Here is a 9,819-nt window from a genome sequence, read left to right on the forward strand (position 1 = left end):
CTCAAAATCAGAACTGCTTGTTAAAGCTACACAATAACAAACCATTAGGGTACCAAAAATTTTATCACACAAATACAACATTGTTATCATCAAAACTCAAGTTATAAATACATAACTAAATATTTTTCTAACAAAACACCCTTTCGACTTACCTATGAGATTGAAGTTGTCATCATTATGAAATATGAGAACTGGAGAGATTTTGTTTTCGGAGGTTAAAAACCCTTCAAATAATTAATAATGTATATCATCACATTGTTATCACCATGATTTTTTTTATATAATCACATTGCTATCACCCCCAACAGTGGTACTAGTTGAGCAAACATAAGTTTCGTGAAAGATGGCTCAAAAGATCAGATGGTAGCTAATCTGGAACACCAAGTTAAACACCAACTTTTTAACATAACATTCACATTTCTTCAAATCCAATGTAAAAGCCTCTTCTACATCCTCTTATAGTAGCAGAATGCAAGAATAACACTAAGACTTGCATACTTTTTCATTACTATTTTGAAAATTCTTTCCAAACAAAACAAAAACAAATGCACCACTTTGTGAACTTGAATGAAATCAAATGATCAAAATGCAATGCTTCAAAATATGAAGTTCCATGCCTAGTATAAAAACGACAAGCAAGAGTTGTATGACCTAACTAAAATTTAAAAAATGAAACAAACCTCATTGAAATAAAAAGAAATCGAGATACTTGTGATTTTCTGATCTTCTTTGTTCGATGAAAATATAGATTGGGGGATTTGAGAGTATGGGATTTGAGAAATTTTAGGAATTGAGATTGTTTTCACAAAGGGGTTTGAAAGGTTTGCGATGAGGGTTTGGGAAAAATTTGTTTCCATTAAAGATTTGATGCGCATAACTTATGTAATTCTAAAAATTAGAATATGGGATGATGTAAAAGGAAAAAGGGAACGATGGATCTTTGAATAGAAATATCATGTTAGAAAAATATTTTTGGAACTGTTATTTTTAACAATGTTTACTTAGGAACTTGTAAAACACAAGTGAATCAACGAGAAAAAAGATATATATAAAAATAGTGTATAAACTTAGATATCAAACCGAAAGTATCTTGTCAATGAAAAAAATGTAAACAAACCATATATAATAGGTTCAAGGAACATTAACTACTCTACTACTCGTGCGTCACTATGCACTAGTCTCATCCTACAACTTAATCATTGGACTTTAGAGAAGTTCCCACTCGGGTTCAAAGGTATCCTCAACCAAAGTTGGACATATACTCTCGATGGAATCATCATTTCCGTTTTCATTTTTCCCATGCAACAATGCGAGTTCTTCATACTCTTGCTTCCTTGCAGATTTCTTAATCAATGAAAAGGGTTGCAGCCATTTTTTCTTCAGGCACAAGTTATAAAGGAAAAAAAATCAATTTCGTGTTTAACAACAACCTGAATGAAAAAATCGAGAGGGGAATGAGTGTACCTCACTAGTCTTCAGATTAACTGTTACGTTGGGAGCAAACTGAAGTTCGTCTTTTGAAATAAGGACACAAGTTTGGTCAAGCTTCGAATCGTCATCTTGTTGCATAGCATTGATCATAGAAAACCCTATACATTAAAAGCAATGCAATGATTAATTGATTAGCAAAAGAAAAAAATTACAATAAAATGTGTACCAACCAATAGCATCTTCAAATGTGTCACTTGAGAAAGAACTCATATTTTCCTCTTTCTCTTCAGCAAATTGAACCAAAACCTCATTACCACGGCTTTGTTCAGTACTTGCATTTTCAGTTTCATTGCAACAATCTGTTACAGAAGCAAGGGATGTTACTTCAGCAGAAGTAGTATTTGCAACGGTAGCTTCAATAACTGTCTCAAATGCAGACATTTCCTTATTCGGTTGATTTACATCGCTACCTGCACTCTCAACAGGTGGTTTTGCACCAGATTCAAAACTATCCACTTTGTCATGATAGCAAGAATCAAGATTGATACCGGTTCGTTTTCGTTTATTGATACGTCGAAGCAACTCCTGGGAGATACCAGCATAGTGACCTATAGGCAATACAGGAGCTGAGGTTGTAGATGGAGGAAGCAAATCTTCCATAGCAGTTGAATATAATTTCTTAACACTTTCTTGAACAATGCTCATTTGATTCTCTAGGTATTGAAAATCCTATTGTCGAAAAAACAAAAGAAAAGAAAACGATTATAACATAATGTTAACCTAATTGAAAAGAAAACTCAAAGCCTATGAACAAAAAATACTAACATAACAACTAATATACTAACATTTGTCTATTCATAAAAAAAAAACTCAAAACTTTGTACTAAAGAACATATCACAAATTCAAATTTCGGTTTTCTATATTGCTATATAGTTGCTAGCAACAAAGGCACACCTCCAACATTGTATCTTCAACCTCCTGGATCATATTCTCAAACTTCTGGTATATTTTATCAATCCAAGTCATCATAAAACACTTGATAGTATATGAGTTAGAGCAGTCTGGTACCTGTATGTGGGATTTGAAGTGGGTGGTTCTACCTGATTATCTGATAAGAAATCATACAGACTACATTAAACCAATATGATCAATTCATGAATGTTATAGGTCTAAAAGTGAATTGAATGCGAATTGATTATTTAGGTTTGTATGCATTATAAAGAGAAGCAAAGAAAGAGTGTAAATTTGCCGAAAAAACAGTAAGATATATATACATATACATAATCAAAAACTAAACTTTTTATCAGAAAACTAAAAACCTAATTGAAATAGACCATGAGAATCATAAGGGCCTAACAAAACCAATAACTTACTTGTTATAAAACAAACAAAACAGAACATACAGAAAGTACAGAGTGAAAAACAAGAACAGTAGTGTGAGGAGAGTGACAGTGAGAGGTGATGCTTACGTTAGACCTGTGGGATCAAAGAAAGTACTATGTTTTCCTGCCGTCAAGTTGTTACCTTTTTTGTACTCTTCTGTTTTGTAATCTTCTTTAATTAAATATTAGGTTATTTTAATTCGGAGGAAATTTGTGATTCAATCTTCAAATTTTGATATTTTTTAGCTGATTTGTTTTTTAGATTTTGTTAATGATTGATTCTGTTTTTTTAAGAAGATACTTTGCATCTATTTTTATTATTTGAGCGAAAGTAAAAATGATTAAGTAGTATTTAAAATTAATCAATAATTTTTATTTTTATTATTTTTTATTTAATAAAAAAGATTAATTGAAATACACAGTCGTTTTACACCAACAATTAATTATAGATGTTGGATATTAAAATAAATAATTAATCTCATAATTAAAAACTATTATTATAAAATAATTTGTACAAAAATAATAACTTAATTTATATAGATTGAAAGTGTAGAAGATTTTTTTTAAATAATTATTTTTTTAAAATAAAATTCAAAAATAACCATAAATTCAAAAATATTACAAAAATGGACACTTTTGTGCCCTAAAGAACACATGGGCGCCATCCTAGATGGCGCCTACCCTTAAGTTGTAGGGCAAGTTGCCACTAGGAGTGGCGCCTACTCCTTTTTATTTATTTTTTAATTTTTTTTTGCTTTTTTTAAAAAAAAAAATTAATATATTTTTAATTTTTTTTAATTTTTTTAAATCTTTTTTAACTAATTTTAAATTTATTAATTTATGTTTATTATAAATTATATTAATTTATATTAATACATACATATATATATATATATATATATATATATATATATATATATATATATAATATTATATATATATATATATATATATATATATATCTTATAAATAATATTTTATATATATATATATATATATATATATATATATATATATATATATATATATATTAATTTATAACTAAATAATATTATTTATAAATATTTGGGAGAATTAGGGTTAATCATGTTAGGGTTAATTAATCAATTATAATTAGGGTTTATTGATCAGTTAAAATTAAAGTTTGGTAGTTATGACCTAATTCTCCCTAAGACTAATTAATCAAGTGCGACACTAATTAGGGTTAAGTACATTGGTGTGCAACCTAGATTTTTTCCTATAAATAAAGTGTTATTTCCTTGCATTTTCTTCACCACTTTTTCCTATCACTTTCTCTATCAAGTTGAGTTCATGGCATCCCCCAGACCGTCATCATGGCAGCGAACATCATCAAGGCGGCCGGATCCTGAACCAGTAATCTTAAAAAGGGATGGGCATGTTATTTTCTCGCCTGTTAAACCCCCAATGGAGATGAAATTTTGGAACATCCGTTCGTTGGACCAACTAAAAAGGTCCTTGATGTCTTGGTTAGAGGGAGATTACCAACCTGGTGAAGTCATTAGAAGGATTCAGAGGCTTAGAACAAGGTTCGCATTTGAAACTGGAGAAACGGTATGTTGGTGGGTTGAAGTTGAAAGCGACATTGATTGCATCCAAATGATGCATGGATTAGATGACATAGTGTTAACTGTTGTAATTTCCTAGATTTTAATGGTTGTTTGTGTTGTTGTTCTTGTATTTGTTATTGTTCTAGTACTTGTTCTTGTTTTAGTACTTGTTCTTGTTCCAGTATTTGTTTTTGTTTTAGTATTTGTTGTTCTAATGTTAGATGTTTGTGTTTGTTGTTCTAATGTCATCTTCTATTTGGAATAAAAAGTAAAATTTATTGATAAATAGCATTGGTACACAGAGTTATGAATATGAAAACTATGTTGTGGGACTAGATCCACGATATGGACATTTGTTCTTATTATGCCCCAGTTGTCGACATATGCTACACTTCCTCTGCATTTTCTCCGTGACGTCCATTTCAGTTCTAATGCGCCTGCTGTTTGGGCGAGCACTTTTATTCCGCTGCATCCAATCGTTGTGCCAAACAATTTCCCCGTCATACTCTGGCCAATATGCCTCCAATGCTACCACCGGAAAGGGATTGTCGTATACATTTAGCAATGTTGCAACTTTGTAGATGGGAGACACTAGCGACAATGCATCGAAGTGGGTGTGTGAACACGCTGCAATGACATGGGAACAAGGCATACGATAGGCCTGAAATTGACCACAGTCACACCAACAGTCTGGTATTAGGACCTTATACTCTTGTCTGGGCAGCCCTGGTTGTGGTCAATTGTTTCCTTGACACTAAAAGTGTGGCCATGGCGGTCGAATTCCGTAACCCGATGGCTGCTGGCTTTGGCAGATTCCTACCTCATAAACTTCATGCAGGCATCACTATACACTTGACTCGTCTGTAACACTGCATTCCAGCGCTTGCCTCTTGTTACGAACAACGTTGCCATCCGAAAATAGGTCGCACTCACCAAAGCGGTTACCGGGAGGTTACATATGCCCTTAAAGACTTCGTTCATTGATTCCACAAGATTTGTTGTCATGTGGCCCCACCTCACCCCATCGTTGTATGACCTAGTCCACTTTGCTCTGTCAATATTATCGATCCACCTCCCTGCATCAGAATTTTCCAACACTATTTCCCGGCGGTAGTATTGGAATCCAGGTTGGTTTAATGCATACCCCGCGTTTATCAAATTTTGCTTCAAGAATTTATCTTTGAACTCCCGCACAAAAGTTTGAGCAATATGCCTGATGCAGTAGACATGCGTAGACGGGGGGTCATGCCAACCATTTGCTGGATTATTGTATGCACTGTCTATAGAAGCGTGCCTGTCAGAAATCACACAGATGCCAGCTTGTGGAGTCACGTGCGTTCGGAGATTCTTAAGAAAGAAACTCCAAGCAGCAGCCGTTTCTCCTTCTACCAATGCAAAGGCTATTGGGAAAATATTAGAATTTCCATCTTATGTGACCGCCATCAGTAACGATCCTTTGTATTTCCCATACAGCCAAGTTCCATCGACTTGAATAAGCGGCTTGCAGAATGTGAAACCGATGATGTAGGGACGAAATGCCCAGAAAAGTCTATGGAATATTCCATTACCTTCTAGACGAGTTCCGTCAGGGGATTGTGACGGCAAGGTCTCCATTATAGAAACCGTCCCAGGTGAATACAAATGTAGTGCAGCCAGGTAGCGCGGAAGTTGTTTGTATGATTCCTTCCAATTACCGTATACCAGTTCAATTGCCTTGGTTTTCGCTAACCAAGCCTTTCTGTACGACGGTGTATATTTGAAAACAGCAACACAATGGGAGATAATAATTTTGACCTTGAGTGACGGGTCAGCTTCAACAAGAGGTATTATGGAATGGGAGATCATATCATGGCTAAGTTTGCGATGATCCTGTGCCATGTTTGTGTTGACGCAAGTGTGAGCTTGAGAAATTGACCCTATCACCCACGCATTATGTTTCTTCTTGTACGATGCCATCAACCTATACCCACACTCCGGGTTTTTGCATAAAATAACGTATCTTTCCGGGTTTGATTTGTTAACATCATAGTCAACACAGTTTTTCAAGTGCCAGTTTTTTATTGCTAACAGACACTCTTCCTTGGTCCGAAATTGGTCACCCTTCTTTAACTCCTTATCAGACCTCATATATGGGTTGTAGAACACATCTGATGAGGGCTCATCCTCGCCCAAGTTAAGGATTGTGAAGTGCGCAGGCGGTGAGTAGCGTTGCGCTATAGGTATTTATACTTGGTCTTCGTCTTCGGAATCACGGTTCACCAAGTCATCAACCACGTCTTCTGCATCATCAACCACATTGTCTTCAACGGGGTGTTCAACATCTTGTTCGTCATCAACCACAGGATCAATAACCTGTGACTGAATATTCTGAGTTGGTTGAAATTGTTCCAAGACAATGTACAACACTATGTAATCGTAACCAGAATACTCATGGTTACGAAACATGTATTGTGCCTCCATGTCATTTTGAATCAATGACTTATAAAACCTGACTGAGTTATTTTTCAGAAAAAAAAGGTTGTTGATAAAAAATTTGGGACACAGGTTGTCTAAGTTTGGACTCAATCTTTTTTTTCAGATAAGAGAAGTCAGCTCCTTGTAGCACCTCAAATTTGCACCTATCATTGTACATACATTTTCATATTAGGTCATAGCATATCATGGTCCATTGCATAGCATTGCATTGCCTCTTTTGCCTCAAGTGCAAGCCAATCAAGAAATTAGGTCAAACTGATCAGGAGATCAGTCAGTCAAGCAAGCAAGCACCATTCTCAAGGAGCCAAGGCCCTAGGGTTGGTCCAACATGTTCACATGACTTAGGGATCCATTTGAAGAGTTTTGGTCAAGGATTGGATGTTCAGAGGTCATCAGTTCATACACAGACAGTCAAGAACCCTAGACAGTCAACAGTCAGTCAAAGCAGTGGATGGTGGCCATTCTTGTGGAATTTGGACACCATGCTCATTAATCAAGAGTTCATATGTCTTGGTACATCATTTGAAGTCAAGTTCTCAAGGAATTAGGGTTGGGAATTCATCAGAAGAGGTTCAGTCAGGCAAAAACCCTAAAAGTCAACTGTTGGTCAACTGTCCATTTAATCAGTGATTTGATGATTGGAATTGGTTTGTGAGAGCTCATTCATGGCCAAATAGTCCTCATATATCATGTCAAACACCATCATGGAAGAATTTGAAGCCAGATCAGAAATTTCCAAAAATGGAAACTGGACCTGTAACTGAAACTTACCAAAAATGGAAAGTCTTGATCCTCAAAATTACATCATGATACAAGCTTCAAATGAATTTTTGCCCAACATGAAAGTTGAAGATCTTGTTCTCCCATTTCCAAAAAGTCCAAGAACTCTCAATTCCCATGTGTGGTTGGCAAGTTATGATCAAATCGATTTCAGAAAATCTTGAACTTCAAAAGGCCATATCTCTCAAACCATTTGGCCAATTTTGGTGGGGTTTTTTCCTACAAGTCACATTTGATCCCCTCTTTCCAAAAATGTAAATTTCATGAGCCAAAACATTGCCAATCAAAATGGCATTTTTTGACTTATCTCATTTAAATGCAAGTTTGACCAAGGGTTGACTTTTTGATATAATCATTTTTCTTCCACTTGGCCAATGGAATATGTTCAGAAATGTCATTTAAAATGTGTTTGAAAGCTCAATTGTGCAGTACATGTAAGCCATGCTTAACTTGCTTGGAATTTGACCAAAAGTACAAATTCACCATATCCATCCATACTTGCATTTGAACCATGCTTTGTACTTCTCTAAAACAGAAATTTAAACCTCATTTGCTGTCAATTAGAACCTCAGTAGCAGCCTAAAACCAACAGGAAAAGGCCATGCTTGCTTGCTTGAAATTGGGAAGAAAAGGACAAATGCAACAAACACATCCCAACCATGCCTAGAACCACAAGACAGCAGAATTTTCCATCATTTTTCTGTCATGGACAAACCCTAAGAGCAGCCAACATTGCACACAGAACTCTCTCTCTCAAAAAAGAAATTCACCCTGCTTTTGCACATGAAGAAAAGCTGTCAAGACTCCAAAGAAAAGAGCCATACCTTGTACTGTCCAGCAGACCTTATGCAGGATTTTTCTGTCATTTTGAACACAAAATTGCAGCCAACATAGCACAGCAGACCAACCAATTTCACTGAGGCAAAAAGACTGATTTTCTTGGCATTTTCACAAGATTAAAAAATTCTGTCCAGAAAAAACTTCAAAAGACCAAACCTTGCTTTGATTGATACCATATTTCCTCACTTTTTTTCTGTCAAAACCAAACTCAGAATGGCAGCCACAAACCAGCAAAAAAAACCATTGCTCATTCATTCTCTAAAAGACTCCATCTTTATGCATTTTCAAAGACCTGTCCAAAAGAAACTCCAGAAAAACTGAGCCTTGCATTGTATTTTCACCATCCACTCATCACTTTGAAGCAGCTAGTAGCCATCAAAAGATCACACCAACCAACTTCACTCATTTCTCTAAAACATCATCTTACTGGCATTTTCAAAAACCTGTCAAAAACCTCCAAAGGACCAAAACCATGCCTTGCTTGATACAACATCAAAACAGAAGTTTAACCTCATTTTTCTGTCATTGCAAACACTAGAAGCATCCATCAAACACATTGCAGCAACAGAACCTTACTCATTCTAAAAAACTCATCTTGCTTGCATTTTCAAAAGGCTGTCAAAAACTTCCAAAAGGAACAAAACCTGGCCTTGCTTGAGACAATATCCAACATCATTTTCTGTCATGAAAAAAACAGTAGCAGCAGCATCAATTGCATCCATCTAACATAGAAAAAAACATGGTTCTCTCATTTCTCTCAAACTTCACTTTGGCCATTCCAACTTTCAGTCCAAAAACTCCAGATAATCTGACCTTGCTTTTGTTAATTCATCATCAAGACAACATCATGAGTATATTTCCATCACCCTAAACCATCTGTATCAGCATCTTGCAACACTGATTTTGCAGAACATTCATCCATGGCATTCCAAGTTTGAAGCCTTTCCAAGCCATTTCAAGCCAAGCCATCTTCATCATTCATCAAGGCATAGCTGAAGCTTCCACTGTTTCACTTCAAAACAGCCAAATAACCTTCGAGTCCCAACTGTTTTGCAGATTTGGTGAGTTTTCAACTTCCACTTTTTTTCAAATTTTGATATGCTTCATGAAGATCTCTTGATGCTGAGCTCAACAGTTGTTGTAGTTTTGAAAATGTTTGATTATCAAGAGAGAAAATTGGAATTTAAGTTTGGTTGTTAAAACTTATTTTGCATGATGCTTCCATTTCAGCATGATTTAGGGTTAATGGTTGTTGGTTTGTTGTTGTATATGATGGGATGATCATGTTGATAGGTTGTTTGTCGATTTTGGTTAACAAATGCTCTTGCTGTTTTTTGAAATG

General features: G+C 35.3%; 1 protein-coding gene across 2 annotated transcripts; it reads right to left on the reverse strand.

The window, feature by feature from the left end:
- Positions 1-1,117: 1,117 nt before the first annotated feature.
- On the reverse strand, positions 1,118-2,762 carry LOC127083434 (uncharacterized). 2 transcript variants are annotated; one of them, XM_051023746.1, is made up of 4 exons: positions 2,501-2,762; positions 1,662-2,160; positions 1,465-1,589; positions 1,118-1,377 (listed from the first exon to the last, which is right to left on the reverse strand). In XM_051023746.1, the coding sequence occupies exons 2-4, from the start codon at positions 2,134-2,136 to the stop codon at positions 1,207-1,209; spliced, it is 771 nt and encodes a 256-aa protein (XP_050879703.1). In that variant the 5' UTR covers positions 2,137-2,160; positions 2,501-2,762; the 3' UTR covers positions 1,118-1,206. The 2 variants fall into 2 exon arrangements, with proteins under 2 accessions (XP_050879703.1, XP_050879702.1); XM_051023745.1 differs by having other exon boundaries at positions 2,387-2,762.
- Between the last annotated feature and the right edge of the window lie 7,057 nt (positions 2,763-9,819).

The sequence above is a fragment of the Lathyrus oleraceus genome, chromosome 5 (genome assembly GCF_024323335.1).
Source record: "Lathyrus oleraceus cultivar Zhongwan6 chromosome 5, CAAS_Psat_ZW6_1.0, whole genome shotgun sequence".
Lineage (NCBI taxonomy): Eukaryota > Viridiplantae > Streptophyta > Magnoliopsida > Fabales > Fabaceae > Lathyrus > Lathyrus oleraceus.

Coding starts and splice junctions, on each gene's coding strand:
- LOC127083434 (XM_051023745.1), bottom strand. CDS start 2,461: ATGATGACTTGGATTGATAAAATATACCAGAAGTTTGAGAATATGATC. Junction 1,590..1,661: donor CACATTTGAAGATGCTATTG/GTTGGTACACAT, acceptor TTTAATGTATAG/GGTTTTCTATGATCAATGCT. Junction 1,378..1,464: donor TTAATCTGAAGACTAGTGAG/GTACACTCATTC, acceptor TTGTGCCTGAAG/AAAAAATGGCTGCAACCCTT.